The sequence below is a fragment of the Cyprinus carpio genome, chromosome B11 (assembly GCF_018340385.1).
Source record: "Cyprinus carpio isolate SPL01 chromosome B11, ASM1834038v1, whole genome shotgun sequence".
Classification (NCBI taxonomy): domain Eukaryota; kingdom Metazoa; phylum Chordata; class Actinopteri; order Cypriniformes; family Cyprinidae; genus Cyprinus; species Cyprinus carpio.
In genome coordinates this window covers 14,629,504-14,650,687 of record NC_056607.1, presented here as the reverse complement: position 1 = coordinate 14,650,687, position 21,184 = coordinate 14,629,504, and the positions used below count along the sequence as shown (strand labels likewise).

The 21,184-nt window shown below is 36.0% G+C and overlaps 2 protein-coding genes across 3 annotated transcripts; one reads left to right on the top strand and one right to left on the bottom strand.

The window, feature by feature from the left end:
- Positions 1 to 905: 905 nt before the first annotated feature.
- cfap92 (cilia and flagella associated protein 92 (putative)) lies at positions 906 to 10,763 on the top strand. Of its 2 annotated transcripts, none has more exons than XM_042734065.1 (16): positions 906 to 1,217; positions 1,394 to 1,655; positions 1,827 to 2,029; positions 2,888 to 3,107; positions 3,552 to 3,689; positions 4,377 to 4,535; positions 5,833 to 6,017; positions 6,101 to 6,909; positions 7,017 to 7,211; positions 7,431 to 7,701; positions 7,778 to 7,930; positions 8,074 to 8,178; positions 8,644 to 8,797; positions 9,735 to 9,931; positions 10,169 to 10,332; positions 10,571 to 10,763. In XM_042734065.1, exons 2-16 carry the CDS (start codon positions 1,409 to 1,411, stop codon positions 10,761 to 10,763), a joined length of 3,393 nt encoding a protein of 1,130 aa, XP_042589999.1. In that variant the 5' UTR covers positions 906 to 1,217; positions 1,394 to 1,408. The 2 variants fall into 2 exon arrangements, with proteins under 2 accessions (XP_042589999.1, XP_018967905.2); XM_019112360.2 differs by having other exon boundaries at positions 1,824 to 2,029.
- On the bottom strand, positions 10,004 to 19,839 carry LOC109098725 (complex I assembly factor ACAD9, mitochondrial-like). Its single transcript, XM_042734066.1, has 18 exons — positions 19,589 to 19,839; positions 19,258 to 19,351; positions 18,668 to 18,769; positions 18,472 to 18,578; positions 17,491 to 17,591; positions 17,322 to 17,400; positions 17,060 to 17,234; positions 16,221 to 16,294; positions 16,058 to 16,133; positions 15,881 to 15,951; positions 15,671 to 15,790; positions 15,456 to 15,584; positions 14,332 to 14,411; positions 14,108 to 14,234; positions 13,743 to 13,820; positions 12,048 to 12,176; positions 11,337 to 11,409; positions 10,004 to 11,098 (listed from the first exon to the last, which is right to left on the bottom strand). The coding sequence occupies exons 1-18, from the start codon at positions 19,754 to 19,756 to the stop codon at positions 10,998 to 11,000; spliced, it is 1,884 nt and encodes a 627-aa protein (XP_042590000.1). The 5' UTR covers positions 19,757 to 19,839; the 3' UTR covers positions 10,004 to 10,997.
- Between the last annotated feature and the right edge of the window lie 1,345 nt (positions 19,840 to 21,184).

Genomic DNA, 21,184 nt, shown 5'->3' with positions numbered 1-21,184 from the left:
TTGTGGCGATGTACAGGATATTTCATACATATACACTAACTGATATAATTTATAACATACAAAAAATATATATATAATAATAATACATAATATACTTTGCAACTTAAAACATACTTCCCCGGTTTCACAGACACGGTTTAAACCTAGTCCCTGACTAAAGCTGTTTCAACTGAAAGAAACTTGCACTGACTGGTCTTAAAATATATCAGTGCCTTTTTTTTATCTCAAGATGCACAACAATGTTTTTTATAAGGCACATTTATAAAAAGAATTACTTAAATTTCCCAATTGAACTATGGCCTAACCAAGCCCTGTCTGTGAAATCAGGCCACTATACAACAACAACAATAATAATGCAGGTAAAAAAGATGATAAATCAAGGTTAATCAGAAATGTAATTTTCGTGAAGAATGGCAAATAAAACTGTAAGATATGCAAAATGTAACACGAGCATAGAGAAAGCAAACAAACAAACAATAACAAAAACAATTAGGCTACATATAAAAATGCAACAAACCTGAACTAAAGAAATATAAATATACTAATGTACATAATCGATTCATATAGTGTTTTTTTTTTTTTTTTTTTACTGTACAATGCTGTAAAAGTAGGCTACATATGCGTTATATGGTATTAAGTCATATTTATTTCCAAAAAATCACAGAAGGCTATTTTGAAAATTACTGTTAAATCAAAATGTTTATACATCTTATTATTTTTTATCCGTATATTCCAAGGTAACATATGATGTAATTAACCAATAGTGAGAACATCTGCATTTTGACTGTATTATGTTTGATTTTATAACATTCGAACATGCCCTGTTAGTACAAAGTTTTACTTTTCCTAAAGGTTTTTTTTTTTTTTTTTTTTTTTTTTTTTTTTGGCAGCATGGGAATTGTTTTATACGTTGCAGAAATAATCTTTTCCTTTCAGCCGTGCAGTAAGTAAACGCTTTGAAGTGCCGGCGGAGTCGAATGTCGATCGTTCACTGTGTAACTGCTGTTGACTGTAGTTACAGTTTCATGTGCCGCTTGTCATTTCCTATTCACCAGCGCGCGCGCTTCATTATGTTCGCGCGACTCTGGTTGTCAAGGCGACGCAAAGCATTCCATATAACAAAAGCCAACGTTACAAAGTTCTCCAATGCTCATGCGATCAATTAAAACATAAAAGTAGCGCTGAGGAGAAAGGCTGGAAAACTGCTTTCATTTATGGTAAGTTTTCTGATGAACTTTATAAAATAATAATGCTTTCAACAGTTTAAATAAATACATTTAAAAAAATAATTGTTTTTGGATGTTGTTCTTTTTGTATTGTGCTATCTGAAACTATCACATATACAGTATCATCATAGTACTTTTTTGTGATAGTCCTATATCTCCTTATCCAGCATTTCTAGTTGATAATGGAATGCAGTGACTTAGCATCACCTGACACAGAGAGATTTGATGAAGACAAGAAGATTCTCAAAAAATTGTCTTCAAACTCCACACAACTCACAGACCGTGAATCAAATGCTGACAAAAGTAAAGATCCATATATGGAGATGCCTGAATCCAGTCCTGAGGATGAACAAACCATAACAACATCTACAACAGACTCCAGCTACTTTGTGACCTGTACAGTCAGCATTGCATTAGCTATCTTGAAAGGTATGGTGGTGGTATTGTTTCAATGCAGTGTTTCATATCTGTATATGCAATCTGATGTTGCATTTTAAATATTTTTTCTTGACACCAGCAAAAGAAATAAACTTGCATTGTTTGGCAAAACTGTCTTATACATATTTTAAACATTATTCTTTATTTTCTTAAATCAAGCAGAGCATGAGGAGCATCTGTCCTATTCTGAGAAAAGAAAAAAAGAGACAAAGAAAGACGTATCCAGTGAGGTAGTGGAGGCCCCCAGAGCCGAGGGCTATTATTGCATTGAGTACAACATGCTGCCGGATGACCCTGAACCAACCAGAGTGGATCTAGTGATGTTCGGCGTGGCGGCTAAACTCTACATGGCGAATGAGACTAAGGTAAACTATTGGAATTAATTAGGGGTTAATTCTATAAGCAAGAGCTTGTAAATGATCAATTATTTATATGTAGAATAATACTACTACTTTGACCTGATAAACAAACAGTTCTTGGTGTTGTTAGTATGTGTTAATAAATTATGCACAAGGATTTGCTCCACTGACCCAAAGAAAGCTGGTTTAGAGTTTCAGTTAATGGCCTCTTTGGACTTCTATTGTGCACCTTGCTGTTTAGGGCCGAACACCTTTTGTCTACCACTTGCATGTGTATTTTTTATTGTTTTTCAGTGACAGTAAATTAATTGTATATACACTAGGCTGACCAAGGCTGCATTTTTAAATCAAACTATTTGATCAAAAATACAGTAAAATTAATAATGTTATATTAAATATTATTACTTTTAATTTTAATTTATTTAAAAAATTTAATTTATTCATGTGATGGCAAAGCAGAATTTTCAGCGTCATTACTCCATTCTTCAGAGTCACATGATCCTTCAGAAATTATTCTAATATGCTGATTTGCTGCTCAAGAAACATTTCTTATTTTCATCAGTGTTGAAAATAGTTATCTATTGAAAATATTTTTGTGGAAACTGATTTTTTTTTCCAGGATTCTTTGGTGAATAGAAAGTTCAAAAGAATTTATTTGAATACAAATTGCTTGCAACAATACAAATGTCTTTACTGTCACTTTATGGGTTAGTCAATTTAATCTGTTCTTGCTGAATACATTTTTTTTTTTAAATAAACAAAATCATACCCCAAACTTTTAACAATAGTGTAATTCTATTGTTGTCTTTTGAAACAAAATAAATCTCCATATAATAATGAAATCATGTGCTATGTGTTCTGACAGTGCTGAAGCCTTGGCGTGAAGGAAACAAGGTGTGGGTGAGCTGGTCTCAGACTTTAAAACTCAATGTCACCAAAGAGCTCCTGATAAAATTGGCCTCCCATAAGATCACTGTGAGAGTATGGGACAGCAAAGACAAGGTGTCTTTCAAAGCCAGGAATGACAGACCCAAAGCCTTCAGACTGCCACAGGAGAGGACTGGAGAGGATCCAGAACAAATGGGTATGATCTACCCCTGTTTTATAGATTGTGCTCCCTGTTAGGATTTCCTTCATTGTAATGTTGGTAACTTACAGCAAGATCAAGAGTTTAGACACCACAGAGTTTAATGACTAAAGTGAAATGTGTCTAGGATAGAGGAAAAATGAAAGAATATTTAACTTACCCGATTACTTAAGGAAAGGACTAATCATAGTGTGTTGTTGCTGATTTAAAGACAGTCATTTATATCACAGTAGGCAGAAAAATGAGTGTGAATCTAAGTCCACTACGACTGGGAGACGGTGAGATCTGGAACTTACATCCTTACTTCTTTTGCAGTGCTGTGAGAATGGAGAATATTCTACGCAAGTAGCACAAAATACAATGCAAACATGCAGCATTTCTAGTCATCATTCTTGAATAAAAAATTACAAGATACAAAGTTCTCACTAAATGTTTTTAAAGGTGGCATCAGGAAGATGGTCTGTGAGATGAGAGAGGTCTATGAGAAGGAGAACGTAAAAACAAGTAAATCTATGAAAAACCACAAAGATCTGGTATCATCAGACTATAGGAAGCATTTGGAGCTTCGCTGTGCCACAGGTACAACATGATGCTGATGTTTATACTGTATGCTAATAAAAGATTTATGATGGTGATTATTATGTTTTACAACAACATGGATAGGTTTGATTGTGTATGTGGTCATACTAATAATACCAAAGTATCCTTATGATGAAAAAAATACATAATGTTTAAAAACCAACAGCTGAATCCAAGTCCTCTACAGCTGAAACACTTTAACCATTTGTTAGTACACTTCAGATACATTTTTGAAATAAGTCATTTATGCTCACCAAGGCTGCATTTATTTAATCAGTTAAACAGTAATAGTGTGAAATATAATTACAATTTAAATGAACTGATTTTAATATAATTAATGTGATGGAAATCTAAATTTTCAGCCACCATTGGTAATTTCTTATTATCAATATTGAAAACAGTTCTTTCTTTGAAAGAACAGAATTTATTTGAAATATTAATATTTTTGTAACTTTTCAAATGCCTTTAATGTCAGTTAAGATCAAATGTATGCATGCTTGCTGAATTCATTTCTTAAAAACAAAAAATCTTTTGAATGATAGTGTAAATCTGCTATTTAAGGATTGATGAATTAATACTGACTTGATACATCTATATACACTGATGAAATAGTCTCATCACAATTTTATCATTATGACTCTTGGAGTAGCAAGTCAGTGGGCACCTTATTTGTCTTTTTCAATTTAGCTCCTAGTAAGAGTGGTTTAACAATAGAAAAGAGCCAAACATCACCCACTAAGAAGACACTGTTGCAGAAACCCACCCAGGATACTCCAGAACTCACGGAGGACAAACAGGAAAAGGAGACCGCTTCACTGGAACTCAGCGTCGCTCCTCTCCTTGCAGGTAATTTCTTCCTAGCAACCTTGTGGTAGCTTTTGGAGCATGAAAGTATTTTCTGAATTTTATGCTCCTAAAACCCCTATTAGCAGCCAACAGCTGTTGTATTCACTCACTCTTATGGCTCTTATACAGAGGTTTCCTGTAAGTGAATGTTGTGTTTATATAATACATCATGAACATGACTTTAGTGAGGCAGCTTGCCATTTAGGGGCTGTTTCCCTTATTCCTGAGCTCTGTGGGGTGGATTTGAGTAAGGGGCTTCCCTGCAGGGTCCCTGCTACTTAGCTTCTAATTGGCTGTGGAATGGCACCAACCAAAGCCAACCGACTGCTTCTTTAGCTTTTGATGTTCCTCATCCAGACCCCCAGCGGGAGCTCCTGATGAAAGCCTTCGCTTGGGAAATATTTTAGCCTCGTTCCCATAAAGCCGAGCCAGAGAAATCACATGTAGCTTCATTCATTGCAGGGTTGGACGGAGGATGGAGGCTATTACCCAATCTTGTTATTATTTTCCAAATTATGATCCATTAAGGACAGAAATCTCATATGCTCTTCATTATTATGATGGCTATGTGGAATGGTATGGAAGTGACAGACACTCCCATAGTTAGATTGTGACATATATACTACCGTTCGAAGGGTTTTGCTTAATTTCATTCAGATGAGATGCATTAAATTGATCAAAATAAAGTAAATACATTTATAATGTTACAAAAGATTTCTATTTCAAATAAATATTGCTTTCTTTCTCATAATGTGACACTGGAGGAGGAAAAATTCAGCTTTGCCATCACAGGAATAAATCACATATGAAAATACACGGAATTAAAAATAATTCTTTTAAATTGCAATAATGAATGAATACCTTTATTATCACTGCCCAACTGTAAAATTAAATTCTAGTCTTATTCTAAAAAGTACATGCACACACTCGCATACAAAATATAAAAAAATAGATTATAAAAATTTTTAACCGATTGTATGGATTACAGATGTAATCATTGCAAAATATTACATATGTGCAGAGAAAGGCAAGTGCAAATATAAATGAGGACGTGTACCATTCATAACAAAAATATATTAAAAATAAGATAAAGAGAAAGAATTCAAAGGATATATCTATCATATACATATTGATAAAAAAGTTTCCAATATTACTGTTTTGCTGTATCTTTAGTCAAATAAATGCAGCCTTCGTGAGCATATGAGACTTTAAGAAACATCTTACCAGTCCCAAACTTTTGAAAGGTAGTGTATGATATATATTTTTCAAACATCAGAATGTTCTGTCTTTATGTTAGGGAGTACGATGCTCTCTGACTGCATGGGATTCTGTTCCGGAGGAGTACAAGAGGGATTCTGGAACATCACTCTTGATCAGCCACTTCTATCCGAGCAGCTAAAAGCTGAACTCAATCCACTAGTCATCACAGTTTTATCAGCTTCTTCTCTGCCATCATCTCCCGTTCCTTTCCATGTACTTAAGGTATGCTATTTCAGAAATGATTAATTTGATTACTCAACAAGAACATATTAAACACATTATTAAACACATTCATCTTTCAATAGGCAAAATGTCATTCTGTCTACTGTCAGTACACGTTCCACAACATGCCTGTTTACAGAACCAAAGGCCATGATCACAATGCTAATATCTTCTTCAAGGATGTGAATGTGATTTTTACTGGTCTGTTGAGCCCTGGAAAGCTGTGTGAGTTTCTTAACGGTCCACCCATGAAGATCGAAGTCCATGATCGGGATAGAAAAAAGGAAAGACCCTCCAGTACACCAGCTATATTTGGGACTGACCCCAATGATGCCAAAGATGATTTATGGGTCACGCGTAATGCATTAAAAGCAGATACTGAACTTCATGATCCTTATGGCATAGCAAAACTAGATCTCTCAGATCTTCTTCAAGGATGCAGATATTTAAAGCTTAAATTGCCCATAAGGAGTTCTTCTGAGGTTCCCTCAGATATTGCAATGCCAGTGGGTCATTATCTTGAAGCTGACACCCAGCTGAAAGTCCAGGTGGAGATAGCACATACCCTTCATCATGAAGTCGGCGACAGTGATAGAGATTGCCCTTTTGGTCGTGTCATTTATGTCTTCAAGTATAACAATACACCTGTCTTAGCCAAACTGACATCAGAAATTCTGCAGATCAATGCAGATGCCTTTCAACTAAAGCATTATCCAGAGGAAACAATTCAAAGGCTCCTGTCTGGTCATAAAATAAGAACCAAAGACAGAGAGAACAAAAGGCTGAATGTTCTCACTGGATTTCATATGATGGATAAGGCTCTACACCTTTTTGTTCTGGAAGGATTCAAGGATCAAGCAGTCAAAAGACTGTGGACTACAGTGCCTATAAAGTAAGAAAGTCATCATTTAAAACACTCCCACATGTGCACAACATTTACCAATATGCAGCAAAGCAAAAATTCCTGAAGATCATACCGACTAATCTGATCCTTTCCAGGTTGGATGGTGATGAGGAGGAACAGGTGACTGCGCTGTATAACTCAGACTTGAGTTTCTCAGAGCGACTGTATGACATGCTTGACGTGGGTCTGAGTCCCGTTTGCCTTGTAAAACCACTTGAGACCATTTTGATGGAGCCTCTGGTGTTTATCAGAAATACAGTTCCTCATGCCTGTCTTGAAGCCTTGAAATGGTAAAATTGCAATTACACTCAAGGAGCAGCTCCTTTTTGCCTTATAATTTCTAGCATGGTCCTTTTTTCTTGGTTTTCTCAAGACAGCACATTGATTGGATTAAGATAGTATTAAAGGGATACTCCACCCCAAAATGAAAATTTGGTCACTAATCACTTACCCCCATGTCGTTCCAAACCCGTAAAAGAAAATTTTAATGTTTCCTATTAACTTTTTAGTATAAGCCACATCTGCAAAGCCAAGAAGCTTCAAGAAGTAGTGCACCACGACCTGTTCCCATCAGCCGATATGATTCTAAGCTTAAGCAAGGAGTTTGGATCAGATCTCGGGAGAGGAGAGCTATGGTTGGCAACAGAGACCCAGCAAACTCAGGATATACCTGATTGTCATAACATCAGAAAGAGAACTCGCACACCTCTAGACAACTTCAACAGCGAATACTTCCAATGGAAATGGAATGAGGGTAATAATGTGAAGGACTTTATCCAGGTAATAAACCACTCATATGTTTAACAAAGTGGGGAAATTAGAGTTAACAATTAAATGAATGCATTTTTTATTTCAGGCAAATATTGAAGACATCCACAGGGCGAGTAGCGATTTACAAAAGTCAAAGCCTAATGTGTTTTTGGATAATATTATTGATGGTCAGACCATCAATTACCATAATGTTCAAACAACGAATTCCCCTACTCTACTCTACAGAGAATTTTCAAAGGTTGGCATAATTTTATTTACATTCGAAGCTTGAAAACTGAAGAAAGATGACTGTGATGTGCTTAGGCATGCTCCTGGGTCTTTTTAAGATTATATTACCATGTCAAACTTAAAGTAAAATGTGACTATTTATTGTCTTTCTAGGACTCCACTTGCATTAGCTTCTTTTACCCAGGTTTTAAGAGCAGTATTGAATCTAACCAGCACCCGAAGCGGCCAGACGATGCTCGGATAGAGGAGCTGAGAAAGGTGCTGTTGAGGTCATGCTATACCGCCGTTACCCCCATCTGTGTCATGTTTCTCTCTCAGTGCAATGTCAACTTTATGGACATTCCTAAGAGCTTAAGCAAGAAGATAGAGTTTTACCGATGTTTACCTACCTTGCCCACTTCTTTACAGATCCCCAGAGCTTAAAACAGTATTTAGTTGCAAGTTTGGTGACAGGGCTAATGCTGATTGACTCATGGGACACAACGTTATCTAGAAGCATGTGCTTGCCTGAAATTGATTTATCAGCCTTTCAGACCCTGTAACGTATTGTTCCCTGCTGAACATGAGCATAGCACCCAAAAATGTGCACCTTAAAGATGACAGATTGATGTTATCATTAACAGTTTGTCCTATTTGAGCAACTGAACATGTATAAATATGTTTTTCCAAAAGCATTAATTTATTGTAACCAGCCTTTTTTTTTTTTTTTTTTTTTTTTCACAGCCTTGGAGAGAAAACATTCTACATGGGAACAAATTGAAGCCAACGCTTTCCAGATTCAGGCTGCCATGGATCCACAGACATCAGGATTTTGAACTTTACTCCAAGCCCCCATTAGAGTTTGGAGCAGAACTCCCCCTGAGCATCCATTTGGCTGGTAATATTTTCTTAAAGGGGTCATGAACTGCCTATGTTTTTTTTATTTTGTACTGTTCTCTAAGGTCCACTTGTAATGTTATCAAGATTTTTACATCAAAAAACATCATTATTTAGAAATAAAAGCTATTTCTGTCCTGTTTTGACACCCTCATCGAAACACTCTGTTTAAATAGGCGTGGTGGATTGTAGACACAGAAGTAAATGCCCACTGCTATGATTGGTGCTGCTATGATCATCCTTCACAGATGAACGCTGCTGTAATTTAGGTTAAATATGCATAAATACTCAGTACAGATCAAACGATCTGTAATAACTGGTAAAGCTATAGTGATCACATAACGAAAACAGTTACTCACACTTGTGTAGTGTGAGATTACCTCCAATACAGTCAGCACAGCATCGTCTTGAAGTTTCAGTCTTTCTGAAAATCCTGCATTGAATCGTGCCTTGCACGTACCCAAACTGGTGGGCGGTGCTAAACAGGCAGTAATGTGGAAGCAGGTGTTTAAAAGTGATCAAAAGATCAACAGAATTTTGATATATCAGTTCATGACCCCTTTAAGTCATGATGTTCATGATGAACTGCCTTTAACTGAAAACTGAGTGTTTACTATTGTCATTTTGTATTATTGACACGCTATTTTCCTATTTATGCTTTGACACAATCTGTATCGTTAAAAGCGCTATACAAATAAAGGCGACTTGATTTGACTTAAGATGAACAAATCATACATTATCATTATATGGTTACAATGGTGATTTATGTGGTAACGTTTGTATAATTTTACCTGTATATTATCTTAAAGCTTCCACTAAGGGATAAGTCAGTTAGGGGTGTTTTTGCATTTCATTCTGCTGCTTTTCTCTTCTTTTTCTTTGTAACCATACATAACCATAGGTGGATATTTTGTACTTTTACCTTGTATTTTGTTTAGGAGAGGCTCTACATGAGATACATGCTCAGTACAACAGGTGGCAGAGGAAGATGTTGCTCGATGAGAGCTCTATAGGAAGTGGAAGAGTTCCCGAGTTCAGATGTCACATGAGGAGAGCTGGTCTGGATAAACTACAAGACATACTGAAGGACAAGCCCATGAAATATTCTCTGAAGAGGCCAGGAATGGCTTTAAAAGTAATAAAAAGCTTAATATTTTCCTAAAACGACATTACTGCAGAATATAAAAATATGCAGGACAGTCAAATATAATTTTGAAAATTTTAGCAGATTTATTGTTAGATGATCATTTTTAGAAATCTCATGGACAGACCATTATATTTCCTATCAGACAGATTTCCAACAAACATACTTTTCTTTAAAACGTTTAGGCTTGCTATTCTAGATCTAATCCCTGTTTTTTTCCCTCCTCAGCCCATTCCCGTTATTTCTGTGGTCCAGCCTTCTGAAAAGACTGGCTCAGCAGAGAGGGAGGCCAATATTCCATTTGCTCCTGGACCCTTTCAGAACCACAGCCTGAACTGGGACAAAAACACAATTCCAAGATACTCGTCCCAGTACAGCAAATTCCACTTCAGGTTAGACATAATCCTTGTTCTTCAGTTTGAACTGTTTTAATAATTAATAACACGCTAAAGTACTGCACCACAACTTGTAAATAAGTCTGAACCATTCACACTACTAATATAAATTCTCAAAACAAACACTAATACGTTGTGGAAGCACTTCTGGGGTGCCGAAATTAGAAAGAAAATTTTTTTTTTTTAAATTCTAATTTTAAACTGCTCTGTCAGTAACAATTCGATTTTTTAACAGAGATTACTGGAGGCCACATTCCTTTCTCCACAAGCGAAGTGTTTTACCGCTCACAGATGAAGAGAAAAGCAAACACTCCTGTCAGAAACCTGCTGAAGCCCCAAAGACAGCTATGAGAACTGCCCACTTCAAACACAGCAGAAACATTACAGAGATGAGAACCAACAAAGACATCACCTTACATGTGCATTAAAGGTATTGCTACATAATCACTTGGATTTTATGTCATTCAACCAATATTAAGAAGCACTTAGGTGGCACTAGAAAACTGATATAAAAAGAACTAAAACATTGGAGAGTGAGGCTGCATATTGTGAGAAACATAAGTATATTTAATTGAATAATCGCAGTAGTTCCTCTCACTTTTGCTGGGTTAAACTGAGACACAAGGTTGTGGGAAACCTTTCTGAAAACGAGAGCCATCTCATCAGAAGGTTCTGTCCAGAGGATGTGAGCAGACATACGCCCTCTTAGCTAAGACCTCCTGGGCGATCTTCTTTATGTTGGCATCGTTGTTCTCCGGGGAATCTGGAGAAAACACAAACCCCAATCCGTTCAGTGAATGCTCTGATCTAATGCATTGCATTGAATGGAGTTATTAGGCGGATGGTAATTGGAACAGTATGAAGAGCGCATTCAAGTGTTAGCGACTGACTTATGGTTTGTAAGGTTGTGGAGGAAATTCTACAACATGTGCAAACGCTTTGTCTTGCTATGCAATAAAACGAGAAGGGCTGGTATTAATTATACTATGCGTTTTACTTACTTTTTTGAAGCTGAGTCAACAAGAAGTTGTTCTTGAAATGAGCATCCTTGCAGAAAGTGTTGGTGAGCAGCACCTGAAACCCAGTGGAGATTTAACAAGGCTGTTTACATTAACGATTTCAAAATTTTGCAAGCAAATTTCCTTGATTATGAGGTTTTTGTTGGCAAAATTATTTTACACTCTTTGACCTAAGAACAATTAAACACAAGTAGAACAGACAGAGAAGAAATAACATGGGGAATTATGAAATGTATGTTTAGAAGCATGCAAAACCTTCTATTACTTTGTCGGATTAAGCCAATATGCAAGCAAGCAGCACAGTCACAGCATGACAAGTCATTAAATTGTTTCCGTCAATTGTTTCTCTCATGCAAAATCAAAACAGCTCTGCTGCTATGAATTAAAATGCCTCCTGGGACCAATCCACTTCTGAGAAGAACTTTGTCACACTGCAACATCCACAATCCTTTCAAGTTTAGTCCTCTAAACAGGTCAAGTAAATGAGCGGTTTGTTTTTTTCTGCTCTAATCTGTACTTGTTCAACACTGCATGCTTCATTTAAATGCTTTGACTGAACACTGAACAAAAAGGCTTGAGGCAAGTCCCAAAACTAAGAATCACTTTACAGGTCGAGGTAATGTGCTCCTTTAAAATGGCTTGTTTTGAAACTGACTATGTGACCTTAGGGTTAAAGGTTTAAGTGTATGTTACCTCATGGTCATGGTTTCGCAGGCCGATGCTGATGGAGCGACTGGTGCGGGACAGGACGGCTGTCATGGCGTAGAGGTTAATTAATACATCTGCAACTTTCTTCAGCACAAGCTGCTCCTCGACAATCGTCTGAAACAGATGAAGTTACAGATAAATCTGTAAGATGCAGAAGTGCAAGAGTAATATTAGGGGTTTTTGACAAAATGCTTTATATAAGAATCAAAGTTCTTGCAAAAATTTCATAGTTTAAATTTTTTGTTTGCATTCTATGGACACCACCATTCAAAAGTTAGAATTTTCAGCTTCAGTCTAAAATAATGCTTCAGAAATAATTCCATTATGCTGATTTAGTGCTCAAGAAACATTTATTATCAATGTTGAAAACAGTTGCGCTGCTTAATAATTATGTGGAAATGGTTATGTTTTTTCAGGATTCTTTGATTAATAAAAAATTCAATAGAACAGCTTTTATTTGAAAATAGATTTTTTTGTAACATTATAAATGTCTTTACTGTCACTTTTGATCAATATGAATAAAAGTATTAATTTCTTAAAAAAAATCTTACTGACCCCAAACCTTTGAACAGTCCTGGAGTATGTTAAAAGTTTGGGCACACTCAAATGAATGTATGTTTCTCATGGACTTAAAAAGCTTTTTTTGATTAAAACTTTTATGATTGGAATTGGGCATTGCAGATAAATAACTTTTTTTGATTTATTTACAAAAACGAACACTTCAATTAAAACAAAATCAGTTTAGATTTGTTTAAAATATTTTGGTCACAACATAATTCTGTTGGTTTCATTTGTGTTATTTTATCGTTTTGATGATTTAAAACTATTTTAAAAATTGTACTGATAATCATGTAAGCACAGATTTTTCTGTATCTAGAATTAAACCCTCTGTCTCTATATTATATTTCAAGATGTTTCAGTTGATCTAGGTCACTCAAAGTAGGAAAAAATCAAGGCAGTCCTAACAGTAACATCCTGTGCCTGCCTCTCTACAGTTCGCATTTCACACAGCATGCAGGCAAAACCACTGAAGAAGCGGGATTTATTCCTTTAAATGTTTCCTACAGACGAGAATAAATGAAGATCGAACAGCGCGCTGCACCAGGAAAAACAGTGTGTGGATATCTGAAGCACTTCCAGGCTGCTCTCTTGGGACTGCAGTCTGATTACAATAGCACGGCCACACAGACGTCCATTCAGAAAAGAGAGAGTGAGGCCAGCTGTGTCACATATGAACATTACCTCAACCCAACAGGAAAGAAGGGACCAGAGACGAGGTCCCAGCAGCGCTAACAGCCCACGCTAATTACCTTGTGCATTACCAGAAAAAACACGCCTGTTACTGTATGTTAAATCAATGGTAATTTTTCATTTTCTGGCAGCATCTGAGGAATGTGCACAAACTCAGATTAAAAACTGATGGTGAGGAAAATGAGATTGATGGGAATGGTGGCTATGTGGCTTACCTTACTATAAATATCTGTTTTTATGTTTAAAGAATGAGATCTGCTTTGGCAACACATTATCTATCATCCAGTAAAAATAAATACGTAAAAAAATCTGAAAAAATAAATAAATAATAATAATCTGAAAAATTTGAATCATTTCATTTATTAAAAATGAAAACAGCTTCAAAAAGTTTCTAAATAATGCAATAAATAATAAATCAAACAGTTTTACCTTTCCATATCGGTACAGTAAGCTTTCCACAGTGGAGCCGAAGTGTGCAGCGTTCTGCTCAAACATTTTGGCGCTCTCCTGTGGGAGAAAGATGACATCATCACTTCTCTGAAAACGAGCTGGGCTCAATTACCCGACCACACGGGTTTAAAGGAGAGATCAGAAGGAAGGATTCCGCCTGATGAAATGTGACTGGCAGGAGAACTAGGCGAGATCAGATGTGAGGGTGACGGGACTTTTACTGGACATCCCTGCGCTGCTGTTATTAGCATGACGTACATTCAGTTTATGACCACTGGTGTCATTTTACTCTATAATATGACAGATTACAGCTATATAGAGCACAAGCAGCACTGGTTCTTTACCGTCAGACTGGGGTGCACAACGCCATCTTTGCCGGTCAGTCCAAAGTCCACCGTCCTCACCACTGAGTCCTTCAATTTCTTTCCTAGAATCTCAAACACCACCCCCACATTTCCCTTCTTCATCTCCCTATGAGAAGACAATGTCATAAGTCAAACCATGCAGTTATGTTACTTTTAAATATAAACTCATTATCAATGACATGTTTTTTATATTTCTCACATACTTTATTTTTCCTGTTAGTATTTTGCCAGCATACTGCATTCCGGTAAGTGCGATGTACATCCTCAAAATCTCATTAGTACCCTAAAAGCAGGGAGAAAAAAAAAGAAAAGCACATTATATAATACATTAAATTTTTTTTTTTTTGCATGTTCATTTTGGAGCCTTACTTTTTGACAACATGCCCCCTGGTGGTAAAAAAAAATGTGAACAAAAAAAATTGTTTGTGTGTGTGTGTGTGTGTATATAGTGGTATGATTTTGCCAGGTAAGACATGTTCCTGGATCAACATTATTGTCCAAAACATTGCCCTACCCATAATTTATCCCTAAAATCAGAGGGAAATTATAGTTGAATAACAAGGGTGTATAAGCACTTAACCAGGATTGTAAGGCTAAAACTGACAATGTTAACTTGTCCCTCAGTTCTGATTGGTTGCTTTGAATGTTGTTCCAGGATCAACAATATATATAAAATCGTGCCACTATAAGCCTTGTGTCTGTGAGATTTTTTTTTAACTAAAATTTATTTTTATTCTGCAAGGATGCATAAAATCAATCAAAAATAACAGTAAGAGCCTTTAATACTGTGACAAAATATTTCTATTCCAAATAAATGTACCTTTTAGCTTCCTATTCAAAGAATCCTGTAAAAATGAATCAGTTTCCACAAATATCAAGATACACAACCGTTTTCAACTTTGATAAGAAATGTTGAGCAGCAAATAATCATATCAGAAAAATTTCTAAAGGATCGTGTGACACTGAATTTGAAATTTAATTTTTTTAAATAAATGGAAAATAGTTATTTAAAATGGAAAATATTTCAGTAGCCCCTCGCTGCAGAACACAAAATCCAGTGGGCGTGGTTGGATCCACATTTAGGGGGTGGAGATTGGTAGGGTTAGGGGTGGAGATGGGTGGCTTTAGGGATCAGGGGGTGGGGACGGGTAGGTTTAGGTATATGTAAGGTGGGAGTAGTTGGATCTGGATCCAGCCATGTCCCCTGGATCTTGTGTTCTGCAGTGAGGACCATAAATTTTTTAGTCTTGGTGAGCATAAGATTCTTTTTTTTAAACTTCTGAATGGCAGTTTTTCTAATTTAAAATGTAATCATGTTCCTCTGTACCTCAAATATCTGGAGTATGCGGCAATCCCTGAGGTATCGCTCGTAGGGGTAGTTCTTGGTGAAGCCCAGCCCTCCTAAAACCTGCAGGGCTTCACTAACACAGATCCAGCTGCCCTCAGAGCTGAAGACCTGTATAACCACCACTGAGGGTCAATGCTCCAACATGTTGCTTTTCATTTATAAGTTCAAGTGATGATGATTTCAGGTTACTTTACCTTGACCATAGCAGCCTCCAGAGAACAGTCTGGGACTCCAGGTCGGTCCATCATTCCAGCAGTGAGATAAGCCATGCTCTCCATCACAAACGCATTCAGGGTCATGGTAGCAAACTTATCCTGTGCCAAAGAAAAATAAAACCACATGCTGACTTAGCAAATAGTAACAACAGAATCATTCAATATGATTAAACATAACATGTAACGTACCTGAATCATTCCAAACTCAGAAAGGCTCCTGCTGAATTGTTTTCTTGTGCATGCATATTCTGATGTCAACTCTGGAATGATGTGGCATGTGATTTAATTTAAATTGAAGAGATGTATAGATTCCATTTACAAGGATGTAAGTAATAATGGTGAATTTTTAATGAATCGTGTTCTCACCAATCAGCCTCTTGATCATCCCTGCACCTGCACTGCCCATGCTGAAGCGCCCATTATTCAGAATGTTCATGGCGACCTAAAGATGATGTGTACATGTCATGTGTCAATGCAACATCATGTTGTCATAGTGTTAAAAATGTGCAGTGAAGGGAGTTTGCATCACCTTAAAACCACCACCAACTTCACCAATGACATTCTCAATTGGCACCTTGGTGTCTTCAAAGGTGATCTCACAGGCTATTGAAAGAAAGTACAAATATTCAATGAACGTGCATGCAAAAAAGTGTCCAAATACAAAACTTAAGTTTGAACATTAAATATATTGTTTTTAAATTGATTTATATAACCAACCATTTCTTTGATATCTTTTACTTAATAATGTGGATGTGTATGCAAAAAAAACAATAAATGCACTATATATGCATTATATATATATATATATATATAAACCTACAATTTTTCATAATATCTTTTACTTAAGAAGTAATGCCTATTTTGTATATCTGTAAAATAAATGGCAATTGGTTATATGTACAGAATATACTAACATTCAAAAGTTTGGTGTTGGTAAGATTTTTTTGTGTTTTTTCAAATAACTTCACAATTTGAAATAACTTTTCTATTTTAATGTATTTCAAAATGTCATTTATTATTCCTGTCATGTTAATGTCCATTGATCCTTCAGAAATCATTCTAATAGGTAGATTTGGTGCTCAAGAAACATTTATTTTTCATTAAAAGTGTTGAAAACTGTGCTGTTTAAGATTTTTGTGGAAACCGTGATTTCAAGATTCTTTGATGAACAAAAAGTTCAAAAGAATAGCATTTATCTGAAAAATAAATATTTTGGAACGTTATAAAGTCTAATAAAAAATTCATTTTTACTGTGGCTTACAGTAAATGTCCATGTTCTTCTCCAGCTTTGAGGTGGATTGAAATTCAATCACAAATACATTTCAACATTAACTTCAAGCACAAAAGTAGATGAAGGTTAAAACTTACTGTTTGAGCCTCTGATACCCAGTTTGTCTTCAGGCTTGCCACTGGTGATGCCACCGAATGCCCTCTCTACAATGAAAGCTGTGATCTTATCTTTCTTTTGACCATCTTTGTCAACAACTTCACTTCTGGCAAACACAGTCATGATGTCTGCCCAGCCACCATTGGAGATCCAAAATTGAGTGCAAACATAAACATTTAATCAAAATCATCCAATAAAAAGACTTCACTGTGCCAAACACAATGACCTGATTGAGGCAGTCACCTTTGTGCCATTGAGCAAGAAGTGCTTGCCATCTTCTGTCAGCGTAGCGCGTGTCTGTATAGATGCAGCATCACTGCCACTAACACGAGAGAAGACATGTCATTTAAAAATAATAACCAAAGCAGATTTGAAAATGGAATGGTTTATAATTTTAGGTTATATGTTGTACCTTCCAGGTTCAGTGAGGCAGAAAGCTGCAATATGCTCTCCTGTTGCTAGTTTGGGGAGGTATTTTGCTTTCTGAGCGTCATTTCCAGCTATCAGTATACCCTAAAATGCAGAGATTGTTATGGAAATTGTCAATTAACATAGAACTTAAAGGAATAGTAAATGAAAATTTGCTCAAATGTACTCACCTGCAGGCTATCCAAGATGTATACAAGTTTGCTTCTTCCTCAGAATGGACTTGGAGAAATTCAGCATTACATCACTTGCTCACCAATGGATCCTCTGCAGTGAATGGGTGCCGTCAGAACGAGAGTCCAAACAGCTGATAAAGATTTTACAGTAATCCACATGACTCCAGTCTATCAATTATTGTCTTGTGAAGTGAGAATCTGCATGCTTGTACTACAAAATTTTTTCTTAAGATATTTTATTTCAGCTATAAGTTCTCTGTTCAAAATATTGCATGTCTTATCTGAATCAGTAGAGAAATATACACAGATCGAGCATTGTTTACGAGCAAAATGGTCTAAAACAGTTTTAAACAAATATGTCAGTGGATTTTGGTATAAAAGGTCAACAGAGTATGGGCTTTTTCACTGAACTATTATAGATTTTTTTGGCCAGAAGTGATGAATTGAATTTAAACACCTTAATGATGCATTTGTTTCTTACAAACACACAGCTTTTCACTTCACAAGACGCTAACTGACGGACTGGAGTTGTATTGATTACTGGATTATTGTGTGGTTTTTATCAGTTGTTTGGACTCTCATTCTGATGGCACCCATTCACTGTAGAGGACCCATTGGTGAGCAAGTGATGTAATGCTGAATTTCTCCAAATCTGTTGTGATGAAGAAACACACTCATCTACATTTTTGATGGCTTGATGGGGAGTACATTTTCAGCAAATGTTCATTTTTTGGGGGAAATATTGCTTTACTACAGGACGCACGATGCAACACAGACAGTCATTTGCTCACCTTCAGACCAATGGCTTGATGTGCTGCCAGTGTGACTGCAATAGCCCCATCTAAGGAAGTGATCTCCCCTAACCTGGCATACATGGTGTTTGAGAGGCCCAGACCACCTGGAAAAAACAGGCAAACAAGAAGATGAAATTCTCTGATGGTATATTAGAAACTGTATGAAATGTATGAAGTCAGAGGTCAGTCTCACCATATTCTTCAGGTATCTGGATCCCAAACAGCCCCAGTTCCTTCAGCCCATTTAAAGTCTCAGGGGGAATTACAGCCTCATGGTCAATCTTCACGGAATCAACTATGGTCATATTTGCACAAGTACAGAATAAAAAGACATTTCTCAGTCATTGGCATGAATAACATAAGAAAATGCAAAAGCTGATATCAGTTAATAACACATACAGATACATACACACACATATACACACATATACATACATATACATATATATATATATATATATACACATATATATATATATATATATATATATATATATATATAAAATATATATATAAAAATGACAGATTCCCTTGTAGCACAAAAGTACTTCAAAAATCAGCTTTAATTATAAATTGTGAATTAACTACATTTAAAGCCCTAAAATGACCTTGTTGACATACATTTTAGTGAAAAATGCAATCACAAGTATATTTTTCCAAGACGAACACGAGCCAGTATAATATGTGACATAATATATGAAGAGAGACCTCACAATAATTAAACAAAAACTCATTAATACATGCTTTGTAACACAAATTAATACACGCATGTTTTGTACCCACCATCTTCATTGAAAAACTTTTCCACAGGCTGAACAAGTTGGTTTATTTCCTCTAATTCTTCTTTACTGATTTCTGGGTAGGGAAAGACTTCAGCCTAAAAGATATATATATATAAAATTTTAGTGTACTGTAACAATGCAGTTTTATCCAGAGTAATTAACCAAAAAGAAAACCATCCACTGTAATAACTATAAATATTATGAACATTATCGTCGCTATTATTGATTATAAGAGCTCTGACCTTTCTCAAGTGGTGTCATATTTTAAAAGCTATGTCAGTTATGTAGTGTACACACAATACAGAAACAATTTATTCTGCAGTTGACATTACCTTGTTTACTTTGCCCAGGAACAGATCTTTGGCATATGCCAAACTGCTCGCACTGGATCTAATGAAGCGTCGCGACTGAAAGTGATGCAGACAAGCTCCTCGTGCAGCAAACACATTTCTCCCAAGTTTGACCGATCTTGACAAAACAATAAGTTTGTTCAGGTTCATCTTCAACGTAGATACTCACCCCAATCACCCTGCAACTGACTAAAACACCTTTCACCCACTTTCGTCTCACATTGATGACGACACGAGTCCGTTTGGCTGCAGTTCATATCGTGGCCTGCAGATGTCAGTGTTTAGCTGCACTACACAAATTAATCATGTGTGAAAACATTGTGCTCGTCAATTCTCTCTGCTCTCTGATTCCATCACAGTACTTGCTCGGATTTAGGTCAATACCTGGGTTCAAATATTACTGAAATAACAGTAATGAGCAGTTCAGCGGGGTTCTTTCCTTCCAGTCCATCTTTGGGCAATGACACCACCATTAGTGTTGACAATGAGGATTTAACCCTCAAAGCTGCTCTATTTATAGCCTAGAGCCAGCCAGACAGACAGAGACAAAAAAGGGCACACTGTCACTTTCTCACCACCTGTCTGTAGGTCACATGCATAAGACATTTTTATCCAGTCATTCACAACTTATGCGCTGTGTATTTTATTCACAGAAACACGAATCTTGAAACTTTCAGCCTTATCATATATGTTTGGGGTTGGTTAGATTTTTAAAATATTTTTCAAAGAACAACAATATTTTGAAATATTACAATTTAATGTAACAGTTTTTTATTGTAATATATTTTAAATGTAATTTATTCCCATGATGGCAAAGCTGAATTTTCAACATCATTACTCCAGTCTTCAGAGTCACATGACCCTTCAGAAATCATTCTAATGTGCTGATTTTGGTGCTCGAAAAATATTACACATTAACAATGGTGAAAACAAAATAGTTCAAAAGAACAGTATTTATTTGAAATATAAATATTTTGTAACACCTTAAATACTTTATGTCACTTTTGATATTAATGTGTCCTTGCTGAATTAAGTAGTGAAAAAAAAGCTTACTGACATTTTGAATAGTAATGTATATTATATTTTTTATATTTGCAAAGCATTTGTGTGAAGTCTTGGCTCCTAATTCAGACCTCATGTATGGATGCCAGTGCATAAAGGATGTTCTGACCTTGATTTTGACATCCACAAATATAAAGATACTAAGAAACTCCAGTTTATCAAAGCTCATAAAAGCTTTCAGTGAGTACTAAGAAGATGAATAGAGACTAACCTACCAGTTATTCACAGAATGCTTTAGTTTGATCACTATTAACCGAAATGTATGAATAAAAATATGTCAGAGTAAGAAAGACTATTGCAAGAATTCTGAGAACCAACAAACCTTTCATAAAGCCAGTTATGCAATGACCTCGCTGACTCAAATCAATCAGTATGTTGAATTCAGTTTGGAGAGTGTTGAAGGCTATTTCTTATGATTCATATAAAACTATAATACACAGATTTATTCCTAAATGGCTTTTGAGATGCACAAAAATTTTGAAGTACTTGGAAACATGCATTCAAAATGATTTACTT

Bases quoted from the DNA above. Each gene is read 5' to 3' on its own strand.
- cfap92 (XM_019112360.2), top strand. From the start codon at position 1,409: ATGGAATGCAGTGACTTAGCATCACCTGACACAGAGAGATTTGATGAA. The intron at 1,656-1,823 runs GTATGGTGGTGG...TCTTAAATCAAG, and splicing joins TGCATTAGCTATCTTGAAAG to CAGAGCATGAGGAGCATCTG. The intron at 6,910-7,016 runs GTAAGAAAGTCA...GATCCTTTCCAG, and splicing joins TGGACTACAGTGCCTATAAA to GTTGGATGGTGATGAGGAGG.
- LOC109098725 (XM_042734066.1), bottom strand. From the start codon at position 19,756: ATGAACCTGAACAAACTTATTGTTTTGTCAAGATCGGTCAAACTTGGG. The intron at 16,295-17,059 runs GTAAGTTTTAAC...TTCTTTCAATAG, and splicing joins GGGTATCAGAGGCTCAAACA to CCTGTGAGATCACCTTTGAA. The intron at 14,412-15,455 runs GTACAGAGGAAC...CCCTGCTTTTAG, and splicing joins GCATACTCCAGATATTTGAG to GGTACTAATGAGATTTTGAG.